The sequence below is a fragment of the Calypte anna genome, chromosome 6 (assembly GCF_003957555.1).
Source record: "Calypte anna isolate BGI_N300 chromosome 6, bCalAnn1_v1.p, whole genome shotgun sequence".
NCBI classification, from domain to species: Eukaryota; Metazoa; Chordata; class Aves; order Apodiformes; family Trochilidae; genus Calypte; species Calypte anna.
Window position 1 is genome coordinate 23,028,983 of NC_044252.1, and position 19,526 is coordinate 23,048,508.

The following is a 19,526-nucleotide window of genomic DNA, read 5'->3' on the forward strand; positions in this document are numbered from 1 at the left end:
GAGCACAGCACCTGTGGGTGCCAGCAGAAGGGTGGCTCCAGAGGGAAACCTGCTTCCCAGACAAAAATAGGACATAGAATGAAAATGGAGCTGGAAGGAATTTCCTTTTTGAGGCATGTGTGCAGCCAGGAATTAGAAATCAGCGAGATGACGTCAGAGTGTATGTGGGATGCTTGGTATGATTTTTGTGAAAAGTCTTGGTGCCTTGGGGAGGGACAGGCAGAAATGAAGTGTTGCAGATGCTTCATTTGAGCTTTATGTCTATTTTCAGCCTTTGTGTGGATGGCAGCAGAGAGCCTGGAAATATCAGCAAAAGCTGTGGGCTGCTTCTGCCATAGCGTTGTGGCTGTGTGCTCCCATGCTGCGCTCTCCATAGCAACATATTTTCAATGTAAAACCACAGAACCAGCTGAATAGTTATGAGCGTTTACATTCCCATGTGCAATGGGAAAAGCTGATGGTGATGATGAGCTGCCGTGAGACAGAAATGATCCTTGATTTAAACTGCAGCCTGAGCTGAGCTTTTGGTCTGGAGTTGAAATGTAGTTTGATGACAGAAGGTGCTTAGTTGCATGTGCTCACTGGTGCCTTGTTCTTTTTTGGGAAAAAGTAAGCATTTTTTCATTACCAAGGAGGTCCACCAAGAAGCAGCTTGTTCTGGGGAAAGGAGACTGTCCCAGGTCTACAGCAGGCTAGAGTTCAATGGCTCGATACAGGATGGTTTGCCCAGACTAATGGTACCAGTGCTAAGTACAATTGATTAAGGCCAAAATAACTTTTTTTTTTTTTTCAGTTTAGAGATAGCAGTGAGTCCCATTGTGACCCTGCCCCAGATCTGGCAGGCTGAGATTTGGGTACTTGTATTGCAGCTGTGTCATTTTTTGCTGTGTGTGTTGCCTGGCACCTTCATGATCCTTTTCCTTAGTGGTGCTGGATTGCTCAACCTTGAATTTGACTTCAAGGTCTGCAAATTCCAGCAGAGCAGAGGCAGCTGTGCAGTGCAGGCAGGCAGGCAATGCATGGACATGGGCTTGGCCCCCAGATAACCAAGGAGGTAAAGGGAAGGAGCCTCCAGGGATCAGTGGCTAATTCTGGCCATGCCTGGCTTGATTGTGTCTGTCCCTTGAATCATTCCCCTCCTGCCAGTTTCTGGAACCAGCAGTATATGTGCTGGTGATGGCTTTGGGGTGGTTTGGCAGGTACCACAGTTGCAAAGCATCCTCCAGTCCAGAGCATCTGTGATCCCCCAGCTCTGCCTCCAGCTGCCTGTGGAGCAGGCATGCTCAGGAGGATGGCAAAGGCAGAGAGACAGGGACAGCATTCAGCATGTCTTTCCTGAATGACTGGAGTGCTAGGGAGTTAGACTGCTGACCTGGAAAACAAGCCAAGTTCAAGAAATGTCAAATTTCTGGGGAGAAGATGGTTTCCTGGAGGGAAAGTAGACTCTAGAGGTTACTTCAGACAGCTAAGTTCAAATGGACTATGAACCCTATCATAGCACTGGTCCACCCTGACACCTTGAGCTGGGGCTGACCTTTCAAAACTGGGTGCTGGGGCATGGACAACAATTGGCAGGAGGATGAGTGCTGATGTGACTGTATCCTCCTGGGGACACAACTGGAGGATGATGCCTTCTCAACGGCAGCCCTTGGGAAGCATCTCATAGGGTTAATGTAGCAGTGGGCAGCACATGAGCCACTGTGCCTTCTGACTTGCACCCATAGGTGTTGCAGCTGATTGGGCCCCTGGCAAAGCCACCATGTAGCAATAAGCTGGCACCCTCAGCTCTGCAGCAGCTTCACCTACAGTTAAAAAACCTGCTAACCCCACGAATGTTTTGATTGTAGTCAGTGTAAAAGTGAACCCAGCAGCCGTTGTTATTTCTTATTAAATTCTGTTTGCTTCATGTTGTCCATAAATATGAATTTTCAAAGTGCTGTAAATCTCAGGGAAGAAATTTACATCGCCTGAGAGAGCATGGACTTTAACAGAGCTGAGTGAAATGCGTCTGGTAGGACGAAGCAGTGAAATGCAGTGGATAGCAAAGTTGTCATTTATCACCATCCCTGCAGATACATACCATGGTAGCAATCTCTGTGCATTTCTTTGCAGACAGGGCACTTTTTCTGCTATAGGCAGCAATCCCAGCTGCAAGGTAGCCAATGCGGCAGATCTGGTGGAGCAGAGCTGGCATTATGAGCTGGGTGGACCTCACCCAGATGAGGGATGCAGGGGCTCAGGATGCACAGAGATGGCTGTCAGCAAGCAGTAAGAAACAATTTCTCAGTGCCATCAGTCTGCCCACTCTTCTAGTAAAGTTTGTGTGGGGTGTTGGGTGTAAGGAGAAGGCTGTAGTGACTTGGAGTCTGCTTGATTCAGGTTTCTTTTTGCTGTTAAGTGCTTGTTGCTCTCAGGACAAGGTCATACCTACTCCAGCAGTCCTTATGAGCCCCATGATTTCTCCATGGCAATTCAGGGACAAAGTGCTGTCCCCATTTCCCCCTTGATGCCTGTTGGCATGGTAGGTTTGCTGCCAGAGACACCTGTCCCTGTGGGCAGCAAGGGTGCCTGTCCACCACTGCGACCTAGCGGAAGGAATGACACTTGGCCTGGGGGTATGGCAGGGGCTGGGCACTTCCTCAAAGGGTTGTTCAGCTCCTGTGTGAAGAAGGTTCAGCTTTGCCTGGAGAGGCCATGGAGCCCATCCCAGCCAAAGATGTGGCATCACTGAGTGGCTGCAGCATCACAGAACAGACAGATGCTTGCAAAAAATGCTTGGGGACGCAAAGCCCATAGAAGAGTGAAAGAGCTGACAGGGTGTATAGGCAGCATCTGATCACCATCTCGGCATGACCCTCTCCCTCCCCACTGTGTTTATTGTAATTTCTTGCTCTGTTATGTCTGATTTGGGCCACGAGCTCCTCTGGGATGGGACTTGCCCTGTTTAACTTCCAGGTGCCAGGCACACCTAAGCTACCTTATAAATAATAGTTCTGGGCAGAAGGAAACATGACCCTGGGATGTAAAGAGGTGTCTATAGCAACGGCTGTTTGAGTGCTTTGTGTCTCCTGTGGACACAGAGAAAACAGGGCTGGTGACATGGCTTCAGCCTGGGCTGGAGCAGAGTGGGTGCAGATTCACGGGCCTGTTCTGCACATATCCAACAGCTTTCTCCTCAGCCTAAGTCATCTACACTCCTCTTTGGGATTTTTTTTCTATTTTTTGTTTTCCTTGCTTTGATATGAAAAAGGGTTACAGAATATACTTTAGGTGACCCTGCCCTAGCAGGGGTCGGACTCCATGATCTCTGGAGGTCCTTTCCAACCCCTAACATTCTGCAATTCTGTGAACATAAATACCCTTTAGTAAAAAGTAGTAACCCTTTTTTCTCTGCTTCAGGTATTAGGATAAAGATAGATTTGAGCACATCATCTGCTTTTTCTTTCATCTTGCTTCCAGAAATGCATAATTTTAACTATGTGCCTTCCTGATACCATCTTGTGGCAGGCAAGAATGAAGAAAAATGGAAAATATCTATGAATATCAAAGAATATTTTCCCAGTTGTAAATTAGAAGAAAAGAAAAGAAGAGAAAAGAAAGAAAAAGAATAGATTTTGTTCATAGTACTATTTTGATGTAGCACAGGTTTGATAATTCCCTACAATTCAGTGTCCGGAAAGGTTCATAATAACATTGTGACAAAATATTGCTTTTAACTTTGATGCTGAAGGAGACAGAAGCTTAACAGAGATTCACTTATTAATGGGAAAAAGAATCCTGGAGTTTGAGTGAGTCACCCCTATACTGGTTACTATCTCTTTAGTCCATATAGACCTCAGCAAGAGAGATATCAGCCTATCATGTTGCTGTATGGGTTCTTTTGTTGCTGATTATTCCTAGTTTAATTTAATCTCTGAAACAAAGCTTGTTCATGACAATCTGCAGCTAAACTTTATTTTTCACTAACCATCAGAAAGTAGGGAGTTGATCCCAAACCAAAGATGTAGAGCATCAGGGACTAACAGACACAGAGGGTAAAAACAGGTAGGGCAATCTCACAGGGTACAACTGGACAAGTGGGTGAATGAAGACTTGTACCCATACTTAGCCAAACTGCTGCAAAACCAACACATTACAAGCAGGTAAGGAAGAGGTGTGGAGTGTGCGTCAGTCAGAGAGAGTGACCTCCAGCATCAGCTGAAATGTTAGCACCTAGTGAAAATGCCTGGACAGGCATCGTGTGGCAAAAGGAACCTGCTGAGAAATGGCAGGCGTCTATCACAGGTGTTTAATAAGAGATCAAAGCAGAAAAGGAAAATCACCCTGCAGAAATGGAAGACAGTCAAAATCCTCACTGCATTTTAAGGTGTTTCTCTCCTAGCTACTTCCTGACCCCTCCTTGGAAGGTCTCAGGAACCAGTAATAGCACCAACCAGTTTTAAAGTCAGGCATTTCCCCAGTGCTGTGCATGTAGCTGGCATGTCAGTAATACAGTGATTTTGCTGGGGAAGCTGTGAGATTGTTGCAGGAGGGCTTTTCCTCTAGGTCAGTGCTTGGCTCCCATCAGACAGTACAGCTTTGTCCATCACAGGGGCTGGGGCTCAGTTTTAGGATCCAGTTTCCCTGAAAGACCATCCTCCCTTTCATCATCAGAATCTCAGATGGCTCGTTTGTGCTTAGAATGACCTGTGCATTTAAATTAGCTTTACTGATAGCCAAGGTGTTGAAGCTTTTTCTGGGGTAAGGTGAGAATGAAATGTCTTTTTGCTTGTTAAGGAGTTAGCTGAGGCTCCAGTAGCAAGATTCAGCTCTTTAGTTCCTTTAGCTCAGGGTGTCAAAATAATTCATAGAGAAATCACAAACATAATGGGCATTTGCAATGACAGTGTATATGAAACAGAACAGACATAAACACATGTTGAACTTTTCTGAATTGGTGCAGACTGTCATAATTGTGCTGTTTTAAACCAAGCTAATCAAACAAAGTCTTGATTTACTGTTTCTGTGCATAGCTGAGAGAATTCATCTTGCAGACTGCACCAGCTCTGGAGCAGGAGTGGGTTGGATGAGGTGTAATGGCTGTACTGTCATTTTGTACATGTCGAAAATCAGTCAGAAAAATGTTGTGATCTTCTTTATGTTGGACTCTGGGCTAGAAATTCTCTAAGGAAGAGATATTAGGAATTAAGCAAAAAAACAAACAAAAATGTTCTGGACAAAGAGCATTATGTAAATTCTTTCAGAAATACAGTGGTTGGATCTTTAGGTGAGGAACCAGCTTAGAAGAGGAGAGACGATCTGTAAACTTAATTAGTCATGGCTGAAAAATTGAAACACTTACTGGCAAATTCTAATTGTTTTCTTTCACTCACATATTTCAATTTTGAGTCTTGACATATCATTTTAATCTTGAAATTTTTCCAAACAAGCCCCAGGATTCAACTGCAGAAGCTCTTGGTCCAGTATTAATTTGTTTTTATAAAAGGAAGTAAGATAAACAGAGCAGTTTGTTTCAGATTGGCCTGAAATACTGTATGTTTCCAATTTATTTTATTTTTTCTTCAGGCAGTTGACTGCAGTATTAGGTATTGTCACTGCCTTTTACCAGTTGTGTCTTCTCTAGAAAACGTTATTCTCTTAGCTCTGCTTAGTAAGGTACCTGCAGGACAGCAAGATACTTGTGATGTCCAGGCAGTTTGTTGTTCAGTAGTGCCTTTGGACAGCCCTGCCAGACCAAACAGAACCACGATGAACCCAGGGAGATGATCACCAGTAGTGTTTCTGGGGTTCCTGAGAAAAAGAGGAAGACCCAAAGACATTAATTCAGGTCAGTAAGCAATGGGGCTGGGTAGGATGTTATACCCTGGGGAGACCTTGACAGGAACGAGGTGGTGGTTGATTTATTGAATTCTCCCTGAGCACTGGCTACAAAGGTGTCAGAAGTGGTAGAAGCTTTTCACTTGGAAATGGGGGGAGAGGTTGGAGAAGGAGTCATCATCTGTATGCCTGGCATAAAGATGCTGGGGGAAACGAAAGCTAGTGAAAAAGGAGAAATGCAGGATACGGAAATGCCACAGGAGGGAGGATGATGGATGGGAAGGAGGAAAAAAGTACTTGTTTTGAAGAAAATTGCTGTCAGATAATTCAGGGGATGAAAGGATGTGTCTGATATAGCTTGGGAATTGGTTGTGAGCACTGAGATGCTATGGTAACATTTGCACAGTAACGTGAGGAGGATTGGAAATGGAGTTGTTGGAGGGCCTGTGGCAACTTGCAACACAGTACATGAAAGTAAAGTGAGGTTCACACTGCATGCAATGGTTAACTACTGTCTTACCTGAACAGGTGAGATAAGAGGGTCAAAATTTTTGGAGGAAAGGAAGCTAAAACAGATGATAGTGTCAGGAGTTACTGGTATGAGAAGAGGGCTCTATAAAGTTTTTAGACAACTAGAAATTGCGATTATTGCCTTAATTTCCCGTGAAGAAAAAGAAAGAACTTTTTTACAAATTTACATCTTAAAATCAGGAATTGTCAGGTAAAGCGACAACTGGGAGTCTCCAGAAATATTAGGTCTTCCACAGGTAATTAAAATAAGTAATAAGAGATCTTCCAGATGGAGAAAGAATAAGAAAATGGAAATAAAAGATGAGGCACTGTCAGAGAGGGTCAGGACTGATATTAAAATAATGGTCCTAAAATTAGCTATGGTCCTAAAAATGATGATCATTTTCCTGTAGTTTTCAAGCTGGCAAATAATAGCATAATATGGAGACCAGTATGTGTGGGGCAATGGAGGTAGAAATCATTGCACCAGGGAGGAAGTAAAATTCAGAGATTTCATGTGCCTGAGGGAGAGAGATTTAAGAATGAATTATGAGGACTAGGTGGTCTCCACTAGACCCAAGGCTCTTGATTTCTGCTCAAATCAAATTTCTCTGACTTTGTGGGGAGTTAGAAAATGTCCAATGGAAAATCCATGAAGATAATAAAAGGAATCAGAAATGGAGTTGCTAACATCCAGAGGCAGCTTGTGACAGTAGTTAAGCACATCTTCAATGTGAAAGGCATCTGTCAGACCTCAGGACAGCTGGGGAATACGAGTGTATTGCCTTTCTGAATGAAAATCAAACCATGTTGTTTGTAACACAGATGTTGCCAGCATCCTGCAGACTCTGAGCATCAGCTTTTGTGGAAAACAATTCCACAACTGTAACATGCATATGGAAGTGTGTTCTCCATAATTTACTGTCAGGCTCTTTCAAAACATTCATATTTGCTAAGGAAAGCAGTAATTTATTTTATAAGGCTAGTTATGCTCTTTGTGCCATTTCATATGTTCAATTTGATATGTTTACAGATGTTACACAGAGTTGTATGAGTGCTTATTATGAACCAGACTGGTTAAGAGCATAATTGCATTAGTAGCATGTGTACCAAAACTACAATTTATTGGTCAGTCCTCAATCTTTGTACCTTCAACTCTAGTCTTATTAATGTATGAAAGTGTGTGCTTTCATTCCTTAGATTTTATTGAAGAATATGCAGATGATAAGTTCAATTACTAAGATGGCCTGGAAACTGCAATTGTTCATTCTGATTTAAAAAAGCTGCAGTTCCCTAAAGATCAGGGGGGCTTTATTTTTACTGTATGAATATTTCAGGAGGCTGGCAGTACATGAGCTCACATAATTTTTTTTTAGGATATGGGGTTTTTCTTTGTTTATTATTGGTTTATTTTGCTGTAATATTTAATCTGCACTATTGGTACAGCATTGACAACTGTGACAAGAAATCTGTGATAATCCCAGTATGCCAAGGGGGAGCATATTTCTATCCTTGGAGAACTATTCTGATCAGATCCCAAGAATTTCCTGAGATTCATTCATTTCCTGGCAGGATACCAGCAGCTCTGTACATAATGGTACAAAAGCACAAAAAGCAGGATTTGGTGCTAAATGACCACATGAAGCCAGATTTACACAGTTAATTTATCAACACCTATCAATTGATAATCTCTAAGACGCCATTTTCTTTCTCCAAAACTGATTCATGCAAACTGAATAGCTTTAGTGCTCAATCTTTCCCCAAATGCCTAAAGAAGTAATGACTTTTATCCAAGCAAATGCAAACAGAAAGCAAAGATAAGTCCAGTGAGATGCTCTTTAAGCACTGTTGATTTCCACTCCTTTCTGTTCAAGTGGCATGTTTGTAGCATTGCAGTTGGTTCCACAGAGCCCATGGTGTGCCTTCAACCCAGCTTCAAAATCTGCTGATAGTTTGTAGTGTAAACATGAATGATTTCTCCCACAGAAAAACTCCAGCTTTGGGCTCATTGTAACCCTTTGTTTGAACTTTGACTTCTGCCCTTTGATTATAGAAGAAATTCTCTCAAGTGCTTTCAGCAATATTGAAAAAGCACCTCAGTATGCTGTCAGAAAATTAATTTGGACTGTGGTGGTCCCAGGCAAACAAATGCACGCCGTTAATTTAAATCCCCAACATTTCTTGCAGAAAAATGACTGTTAGGAAATAGCAGTTAGCTTGGCTTCCAGATGGCAATGAGCAAGAAGCCAAAAGTTCCATGTAGCCATTCAACTCCTGCTGTAACCATGTGGACACACACAAAACATATGTTTGCCCTCCACTGACCATGTGGTGAGACCAAGACAGTATCTTGGTGAAGGAGGCGTTCTGGAGCAGTGGTTTCCATAGTGATTATTGGGATCCTGTAACAGATGAGGAGACCCAAGTAGCCTGAGTTTTGAGGTGAGAAGAGCAATCTACAGAGGGAAGCAAAGGAGCAGCAGGTAGAGAGTAAGGATTGAATGGAGAGCTAGATGATGGGAGGATGCTCTGTGGAAAATGAGGTGGTTTTGTTGTTCACTGGACTGAACTCCAAGAAGTTTCATTTAAGAGCTCTGCCAGAGAAGTAATCTATCCCTTTGGACAGCTTCATCCCACAGTTTCCAGTCTATAGAGTAAAAACCTTAGTTCTTTCTGCCTCCCATTCACCATTTATATATCCTTTCTGTTTACATGGTGAGGAGCATCTTCTGCTGCAGAGCCCAGCAGCTGAGTCCTGATCTCAGATGCTGTTTGTCCCACAGCAGATTTTACTGTCTCTTAAAGAGCAGCCTGGGCATCTTACATATAGAGCTGGTACAAGTGAAATTGTTTGTTGGCTAAATTTTTGCATGTATTCCTGTAAGTGTGTGCTAAAAGAGAGCCAGAGCAGTGGGAGAAGAAGGAAGCAGCTCTGTTTGAAATGGGATATTTATACTGCCAATGAAATAAGAGATAAGCACATAAGCAGGTATTGTATAAGTAGGTGTTTATTTAACTGATGTCCTTGGTTTGATGTGGGTGTTTTCAAGGATACAGAATGGTTGATCTGAGGCAATAATTCTGGCAGTTTGATTTCTTGGTTATTCATAAAGGCAAATATGCTTTGTAGAAGTTAATTCTTATGTATATGGCAAAGGACATTTTTAGTCTGAGTCATTCCTATGAGAGGTTTTAAACATTTGCCTCCCACATGCTACAATAATGCTCTGAAAGTGGCTTCGTATCATCCAAGAAGCTGCATTGTGGCGCCTGATGGTTTATGAGAAATAAACACTATGAAGTGGTCTCAGATCATATAAATTCAGGATTTAACAGTAACAATCAGGGAGTGGAAAGGAAAACGTGTGCAGCTTCAGAACAAGAGCATCCACCCAGGAGCATGGGTCTCTGAAGTGTTATGCTGAGCACTGCAGATCCCAGCCTCCTCTCCAGACCTCACATAGAGAATACAAGTTTGCAGAAAACCAAATCTTTTTATGAGTGTCTGCTCAGACATATCTCCAGCAGGCATGAGCACTTTGGACGTGCTCTGTGGGTGGAGCTTTGTTGTTTAAAGACTGTGAGCCTGGCCTGGATATTCTTCACTCTCAATTTTTCTCCTCTGTTTATTTTAAGTAAGGGCGATTTTCACTCTTCTGTTTGCTTAGCTTCTGGTACAATAAAACAGTTGGATACATAGGGCAGAGCGTGAGAGAGGCTGGACCAGAGCATCCCACAGTGATGAGGTTGTCTTGAGCACCATGAGTGCAGCAGCCTGCATGAAGATCTGCTTCCAGTTGCCCTTTAATTTGGGTGGATTTTGAGCCCAGAGCTACAGAAAGGTCCTCCAGACACACTCATATCTTCTCACCAGTGGAGGTGATGCCACTCAGCCAGTGGGGCTGAGTGTCACACACACATGGGGCAAACTGGTAACCAAAGGGGTCTGTGAATGGGTGTTGCTGGTTGGCCCCAGACAGACACATGATCTGCATCCTTCTTATGTTCTAAATAAGAATGTAAGTTACTTCTATTTATTGAATTTTCACTTCTCAGTCACCCTAAAGTACATAATGAATTGAGCTATAAGCAACACATAGAAATTGTTCTGGCTATTTCTGTGCTGAGACATGGCAGTTCCCAGCAGCATACATCAGCTAGATAGGACTGAGTCAACAAGGGAGAAAAGATTGCCACAGCATGACAAGGGCAGAGTTTGCAATCCCAGCTGAGCTGGGATTAATGCCTGCACTCCCACAGTGGGGAGTACGAGGCTGAGTGACAGAACCTTTCCAGAAATACAGGTTTATTTCTTGTCTTATGACTGGTTGCTTTTCCCAATTGCCTTTGAGTGTAATGTTAATTTACAGTGTGGTACATCTGCCTCATATTGCAAATACATCTTGCAATGTCAAAGTCTTGTCAAATGGACTGCCAGCCTGTGGAAGAGATAGTACAAGACTCCAAGTATTGGAAGGCCAGTTGTCCTCCCTGCAAAATTTCTTATGGTAGGTAGCACTGATGTTGGGAAAAGGAGCCTTCACCCACATTCCTAAGAAGGAATGGAATCCCTCCATCATGATGGGAGTAATACAGCATACAACCTTTTAAGGTTGTGTATTTACATAGAATATTCTTGTAGAGGTCACTGACGATGTCATTTGGTAACTTAGAACCTCTGCAGTTCCTTTGTCACAGAAATTATACAGTGAGCACTGGTACTCATTAAAAATACTATTCTACAGTGAAATAAGGAATTAAGAGAAGAAAAATGCACTTGTGTAGAAGTAAATCAAAGAACAGAAGGAAGGAAAGAACATGGGGCTGTGCATGGGAAGGAGGATGCTAGCAAGATTCTGACCTTACCAATTTTTAACTCTTTGCGCAGTAGCTGAAGACAGAAATGTTCCTTGTGTTTTCAGCATTTCTCTCTCCTGGGAGGGAAAATTATTTGAAATAGGGTAGGTTCTTAGGTTATCATTCTGAGTCCCCATATTTTAAGTTCCTTTTTGTAGTAATCAGTAGGAAATCTGCATCCCTGGAGCTTGCAGTTAAGAACTGGACTCTGCAAGTTTCCAGCGTGTGTGTGTGCATGTCTGTTAAGTTTGCTCAGATCCTGTACAGGTGTGTGAATACTGGCTGCTCATGACCTTGGAAAGTGAAGCCTTCAGGCAGTAACAGACAGTACTGAAAAAGTAAAAGAGGAAGGAAATAGTGATTTGACCATTGATAGCAACACATCCGTGTTGGGTTTGTGCAGGGCTGAGATGATTTGTGCATACTGGTGGTTAGAAATGCATTTGTGTATGGATGTGCATGTAAATGCATTAAGTGTGCATATATGTGGTATCTATAGTAATTATTATACATGTTACACATGTTTAACACAACAACATTTGGCAGGAGTTCAAAAATCGGTGGCATTGAAATAATATATACTTCTGATCTGGATGCAGCAATTACAGTTTTATCTGGCTGCTCACCTTCTCCTTTTAAGTGTTACTACAGTTTCATTGAACCCGAATGAAGCAGGAGGCTCTTCCGTGCCCTCTGAGCAAGAAAACTGAGAACTCTGAAATTCCTAGTTTGAGGAAGATACTCAAAGTTAATTTTCTGTGTAAGGCATCACTGCTGAAAATCTAATTTTGCGGTTAAACCCCACTGAAGAGAAGAAATAAAAAGAGGGTGGCTGAATGGCTCAAGTGCCCTTCAGTTCTGCTTTGCTACCTGTGCTCACTTCTACTCTTAAACAAAGCCAGAAAAAGATACAAAGGGATTTGTGGAGTTAGGCATCTTGTACAAAAAAAAAAATCAGCATCTCAGGTTCACCAACTGAGGAGCAGAAAACTTGTATTAGAAAGCCTTTCCATTGTGGCAGTGTCAATATTGCTATCAGAAACTTTAAGTCTCTCAATTCAGCATTTGAACCATAACTGCACTAATGCAGAGCTCAGCAAAACCTCACTGGAAAGTCACAGGGGGCCAGCCTGCATTGTGTTCCCATGCTCATGGTCAGCTCGCTGATGGCATCCCAACCAGCTGGGTTAAACTTCGCTCTGGTGACTCAGTAAGAGCTGTAGTTTTCACTCATAGGTTCATCTATTCTCACCCAAGGAGGTCTCTGACCAGCTGACTTTTCCCAAGGAAACCCAACTGCCAACTGCCTTATACAGAACATTTATAATCTTGAATATTTGATAAACAGGGATGATATCTGAATCATATGAAACTGGATGACCTCCTGGGTAATGGGTCATTGGACTCACTTTGTATTTTACAGCCTTGTCACATCAAGACATTCCGTCTTTTTGATGTGTACTCCAGGTTTGTCTCTGCTAATACCTATGTGTCTGAACACTCCTGCATGGAGAGTCCCTCCCTCCTCTGTAGGCTTTAAAGGTCAGTTTTAAGTGTTCTGCAGGAGCATGGCTGTGTTAAGGACCATTCCAACACGAACAGTTGGTTCTGTGTTTAAAAAGTGACAGCTGGAGCTTTAGTGGAATAAAAGCTCCAGATACTCATTCCTGGGTATCTTCTGGTGAAAGAAACTGCTCAAAGTAATCTAATTTGTTTCCTATTTCACTAGAATTGTTCTTTCATAACTCTTGACCATTATCAGTTATTCTGGATAAATGATGTCCCACATCTCTTCCAACTTGCCTACCACCCCAAAAGATGAATCCCACTCTTGTCTTACTTTATATTAAATGGATTTTTTTTCTTCTTCTTCTTTGGTTGGGCATTTTGTGATTTATAAAAACATAAAGCCTTGGAGCAGACGAGCCTCTCTTAGACACTTATCTCTAAATTTTTGTAAACCCACTTCAGATACCAGCAAACTGCAACCATTTCTTCCATAGGTATTTGCAAACATTAATGGACCAAGTCTTAGTCAGTCCCATATCCTTGAGACATCTTAACCTTTAGGTAAGTAGGCATAAGAGCTACTGATGGGTTTAAGTAAAACAGTTGGGTGTGTAACCCTGGTTTGCTATCACTGCCATTTGTCTTGTCTGCAGAATAACTCCTTCTCCCTTAACCTCTTTTCAGATGGAAAAAGATACTTTGTCTAGCAGCCAAAGGGAAATGCAAGTATCCTGGTGGAAAACAAGCTGTTTCAAAACCCTGGCTGCAAGCTACCCACACATTACAGTTGTCAGCCAAGCTGCACATGCATAGTTACAGGGAATAAAATAGAGAGGACCTTCTGTTCCTATTCAGAAAGGTCTCTACCCATTCACCTACGCCAAAGGATCGTTGTCAGCTGCCAGTATTAATTTGTTCTCCCATGTGGGTTTCCAGCCAAAGGAGGGTAAAATAAGTCTAATTCTATCCAGGAGGAGCACTTGCAATGCAAATGCTAGTCCAAATATTACAAAGCATTAATGCAACTCACTTCTAAATCACTTGGGGTAGTTTCTGATTTTATTTATCCCTCCTTTTCTTTAGTTAACTTCTAGGAAGAGAAGCTAAAATATCAGTATGGGGAAAATCAAATAGGAGAAACAAAGTTCATTTTTATTTTGAGACTGTGCTTCCCTTGTAATAACAGTTTATTTACAGAGGAGCCTGGAATAATCCTATTTAAGCAAAGCAAAGAGATCTGCTGAAGCCAAACTGTGTATGTGGGTGTGCTTTGTCAGTGCTCCCAGAAGAGAAGGGCAGGAAAGGCTGTTAGTCAGACCTCAGATGTTGCATGAGATGTTGGTTATTCAGCAGCTGGCATTTTTCCTTGGCATACTAGTACAGAGCCACTACTCTAGAGTACTGGGAGAGGGTGTATCCCATTGGAAAAATCCTCAGATAACCTGAGCTTCCACTCTTTTGTTGTTGCAAAAGAAAATCTGAAGGATACATGGCTGGAAGAGTTGCCCACTGCAAGACCCTAGCAAGTGGGTTAGGAACAAGTCTCTGCTCCTCCGTCTCTTCTTGTCATTCCACCTTGTGGTGTGGTTGCAGCAGGTCCCAGGCTGGAGTTGGGCAGTGTTGATTTTGTGCCAGCTGTGGGGATTTGTGTTGTGAAAGGTGGTTCCACCTCATGCTCTTTGGATGTGGGCCTGAAGCCACAGCAGTGTTCAGGAATATCTCGTGCAGAGGAACAGTCAGTTTGGGTCATAGCTTATTACGAGGTTTGCAGAGAACTACTGACACACTCAGTTGTCTCAGAGTGAAGTCTCTTGATGCTACGGCTTCTCCAAGTTCAGAAAGTCAAACAGCAGTATAAGTTTTTGCGTTATCTCAGCTTACTTTCATAATCTGTTTAAAGAATGTTTTGGTTTGGTTTTTTCCTTGGTACATTGTTCTTTAAAATTTCTATGTCTACAGAGGTGTTAGGGATATGTTAAGTAAAAGTAAGTAGGCATTAAAGGCAGTGATTATGTTCCCTAGAAAAAGAATCAAATAAATTGATGCTTAGCTCTTGAAATGGCAGGTGAGAATAGCAAAGAGGATAAAGTTTCCATTGATGGATTTGAATGTGTTGACATCATCTTTCTTTGTTATATATCTTTGGATATGATTTTTAGTTTGGTTTGGAGATAATAAATGATTGTATGTTATTTATAGAAAACTGCATATTCCCAAGTTCTGCATTGTGAAATCCATGTCTGCAGTGAGCACCAGCACACTAATGATTAATTATATTGAGGCATATTAATTACATTTCATATGATGTAAATAAATTAGAACTGGGCATGACATTTGTTTTAAGCTAAAAAAAAAAAAAAAAAGCATTGCTAGATACTTTTTTTTCTTAGATCAATTATTACTGTATTAAAAAAAGGACATAAAAACTTGGAGCCTGTATAGATATTGATTACTGTGTTCAGGGTGTATTTCAGATTTTTACCCTCTGCTTCCCCTTTCCAAGGAGATCCTCCTCTGGTCAATTCTTTCCATCGATTTTGAATCCGCCTGCTCAGAAGTTGAATATTGTGGTGCTGTTCAGGAGAGTACAAGAACAGCAATTGATTGGAAATACATTTTATGATACCCTGCTGCCATATTTTAAGGGGAAGAATTTATTGATGGCAGTAGACCTCTCATTTTCCCTATTAAGCATATCAGTCAAACCAAGTGATTTGCAAACTCCAGGACGTTTTAATTTTCTCTGAAGAAAGTTTCATTTTCTCTCCCTTTTTTGTTTTCTCTCTCTCTGCAGACAGTGAAATCATTCCTCCCGACTGCCTGCGGCCCCGCTCCTTCACTGCCATCCGACGGCCCTCGCTGCGGCGGGAGACGGAGGACACGCGCCTCTCGGTCAGCCTCTGCGACCTCAACCTGCAAGAGGAGACCTTCCACATGACAGCCACCACGTGTCCCATCCCACAGAACTCCCTCAACTCCCAGCACTCGCACCTCCTCCCTTCCCAGCTGGAGAGTGATCTCCGCTTCCACCACCTCCGGGGACCCCACGTCAAAATCCTCGATGACCAAACCGTGGCCCGTCTGGAGCACGCCCGGGAGGAGAGGACTTTGGTTTTCACCAGCAGACCCCTTAGGATCAATGAAACAATTTTTGTCAAAATCAACAAGTCCAACGCTGTGCGCACAGGGACGCTGTCCTATGGGGTGACATCCTGCGACCCCAGCACCTTGCGCCCCAGTGACCTCCCCTATAACCCTGAGTCCTTGGTTGACCGAAAGGAGTTCTGGGCCATCTGCCGGGTCGTGGTGCCCCTCCAGAGTGGAGACATCCTGGGATTTATGGTGAATTCGGATGGTGAGCTGCATTTGAGTCACAACGGTGCCGGCACTGGCATGCAGGTCTGCGTGGACTGTTCCCAGCCCCTCTGGATGTTCTTCGTTTTACACGGCGCAGTCTCGCAAATTCGATTGCTGGGTATGTCTGACCCCCTTTTTCAAACCTCATGCACAGAGCAGTAAGGTGGAATGCATCACAGGGAAAGGATGGAGGGAATTAATAGCTCCCTTCCTCCTCTAGGATTAGGTGAAAATTTTTCTTTTATAGAAGGGAAAAAAATATGCAAAGGCACATAGGTAGTATGTGGATATGAGTGACAAGAACTACCTGTCTAGTGTTCTTCCTCAGTTGAGAGTCTCAAAGCTCTTTTCAGGAAATTAATTCTCATAGACCTCCATTAAAGTACAGATGAGCCACCATTGACCAAGGAGAAGCAAGGGAGGGGGAGGAGAGGTGCTTTGGCCTGGGCTGTAGTGTGGCCAGCAGGACCAAGGAAGTGATCATCTGCCCTGAACTCAGCACTAGTGAGGCCACACCTCGAGTACTGTTCAGTTCTGGGCTCTGTGCTAGAAGAAAGACATTGAGGTGCCTGGAGCATGTCCAGAGAAGGGCAACAAAACTTGTGAAAGGTCTGGAGAACAGTTCTTAGAAGGAGAGGCTGAGAGAATTGGAATTGTTTAGCTTGGACCAAAGGAGACTGCAGAGAGACCTTATCACTCTCTACAGCCACCTGAAAGGAGGTTGTAGCAAGGTGCGGGTTGTTCTCTTCTCTCAAGTAGCAAGTGACAAATGGACTCAGATTGTGCCGGGGGGGTTTAGATTGGATATTAGGAAAAATTTCTGCACTGCAAGAGTTGTCAGGCACTGGAACAGACTGCCCAGGGAAGTTGTGGCGTTGTCCCTGGGAGTATGTAAAAGATATGCAGATGTAGTACTTAGGGACATAATTTACATAGTTAATGTCCAGTTAAAGATCTTTTCCAACTTAAATGATTCTGTGATTCTGCTAAAATGTGCTCTTAGACAACAGGAAAAAACGCAAAAACCAACAACCAAAAGCCAACATACACCTCTTTTTTTAGAATTTTTAGACCCTCTTTGAAGATGAGAGTGGGTGAACACACATCTGTTTGCTGGTCCAATTCACCTTAATCACAGTCTGAAGTGCCCTATATAATTTGCTTAAAGTTGGCCATAGGCCTATGCTGTGAGTGTTTCATGGCTGTTAAAGGCTCACAGATGACAAATGTAATGCTGCAATTTATTTCCAGAAACCCAAGACTCAATCCCTGATAATTCAGCCTGATTACATTTGTTGTGTGTACTGTATGTAATCCATGGCTAGCTCTGCTTTCCACCAGCATGTCATTGTGATAATGGTAGGTGAAGTCAGACAGATCCCATTAAAGTAAGAGATTAAATGTTCCTGCATACGTTAGAAGGAAAACATCCTCAGGTCATTTAGCTGCTGCTAAAACTAAGTCATCGTCCAGTGCTTCCTTTTATATGAGATCACTAATTCTGACAGTTTTTGCACAAAGCCAGAAACAGGCCAGAGAGGATGTGCTTCAGCAGAGGGGCAGAATTATGTCCTCATAGAGAATTCAACAGAACATGGACTTGAACAAAGGCCTTCTGCATCCTGGGCAAACCTTCTGATAATCAAATAATTTCCTGGTCCCTCTGCATGTCCTCACTACCTGCTCACAACTTCAGCCCAAACCAGTACAGTCTCAAGGCATCTCTTAGAAAAATCTGTTTGGATCCATGACTTGAAATCTGCCGAGTTTGAAAACTCCTTCCTACTTGTATTTGTGACCATATAACAGACTTTACTGGCCTTGGTCACTGGAGGAGAAGCTGAAAACAGGCTATTATTCTTAAGTGAGATGTAAGGGAAAAGATCTGGACTTGCTGACCTTGCCTCAAGCAAAGGGTAGGAGAGTTGCTATCTCCCAGTTCAAAGCTATGAAATTTGGGCTTTCCTGTAATCCTTAACCAGCATTAAAATACAAATAGAGCTTTTCAGGCCTATATTTCCAGTTTAAGAATGCTGGGAACAACACAGTCCCAGTATCAGTACCGTATCAGCACAGTGCAGCTGCCCAGAGAAGAGCACTGATGCTGCTTCAACACTCTGCAGCTGCAGGAATTATATAGATCAAAAATATCTGAACAGAAAGCAAAGAAAATAATGAACTCCCATCTCTAGCTTTAGGGAGGTGGCATGCATTATTTGCACTGCAGTGGCACAGATTATGGTTCTTGCCATAATATCTGTCATTATAATATTAGAAAATGAAAGAAAATAGAAAGAAAGTGATCATCTTTCTAATGACAAGTTTCATCTTCAAAATGCAAACAAAAGTGATTTTGTGTGATCTATCTTTTGTAGTTTGAGCTTTAAATCACAAGAGGAGACATGTTTATAGTAATTTTTTTCTAGTTTTAATGGAAGAAATGAAGTTCCATATCCTTGAAAGAAATTTAGACACAAGTACTGCAAGAGACATAATTTTTACCAATCCTATCTTAAATAGCAGATGTCATTCTGTTCCTGGGGACATACCATTATTAGAGTAATCAAACAATGCTATGCAGGAATATCAGCACTACAGCTGACTACAGTGAAAAAAAAAGTTGCTGCTTTTCCTGCTTCTCCAGCTTTTCTGTTTCAGTTGGAGGATGGAGAAGGTGAAGAGCAGCAATGCCATTCTTGCATCTAGAGATGGTTTATTTTGTGACTCAGAGAACAAGATGGCTCAGGGTATTTATCACTGAATACTACATTTCATGCCTTGAGATTAGTTATTTGGTCCTGACCCACAGAGGGACCAAGCCTAGCTATCTTCTGGCTGGTGGCTTTACCACAGAAGCTGCCATTTGCTGACTGCAGTTCTTCCAGTGCTGGGGATGCAACATTTATTTCCTAATCTAAAAAGCAGGGGAGACCATCTCCACACAGGCTGGTGATCTCTAGGACTCTCTAGGAGAGGAGGGCAGTGTGGGGTTGGTTTGATAGTGAAGAATCCTGATTTCTGTCTTCTTGTCAGTCAGACCCCATATACTGGCAATATAATTGATGTAGGAGAAGTGTAAAAGCAAAAAATAAAGACAAGGTTGGAAACACTATTTTTCTTTATGCCACCCCAGCAAAAAATAAATTAAATGCCAGCTGCCTCTATAGCTTATAGAGGCCACATTTATCTGTAGTGGGAAGTAGAAGGATGCCAGTTTATTGCAAAGAAAAGGTTAAGAGGCAACTTGACCATACAGAGGGAAAATAAATGAAAGAGGAGGACTTTAATGTAGGAGATAATAGCATAAAAAATCAAGCTGCTGGAAAATGAAGGAACACAAATTTAAATTAAATATGTGAGGGTAATTAACTGCGGGAACCAGGTATTGAGGGAAGCAATAGATCTTCTTGTCAAGATTGAAAGCCTTTCTAAATATTTTATATGTAAAGTGCTGGTCTTATTCAGAAATTTAGTGA

The 19,526-nt window shown here is 42.4% G+C and overlaps 1 protein-coding gene across 1 annotated transcript in view; it reads left to right on the plus strand.

The window, feature by feature from the left end:
- Positions 1–19,526, plus strand: part of NEURL1 (neuralized E3 ubiquitin protein ligase 1) — a 157,846-nt gene that overhangs the window by 125,485 nt on the left and 12,835 nt on the right. The window contains exon 4 of the mRNA XM_030453345.1: positions 15,488–16,168. Coding sequence (XP_030309205.1) covers positions 15,488–16,168 — 681 coding nt within the window. The remainder of the gene's footprint in view (positions 1–15,487; positions 16,169–19,526) is intronic.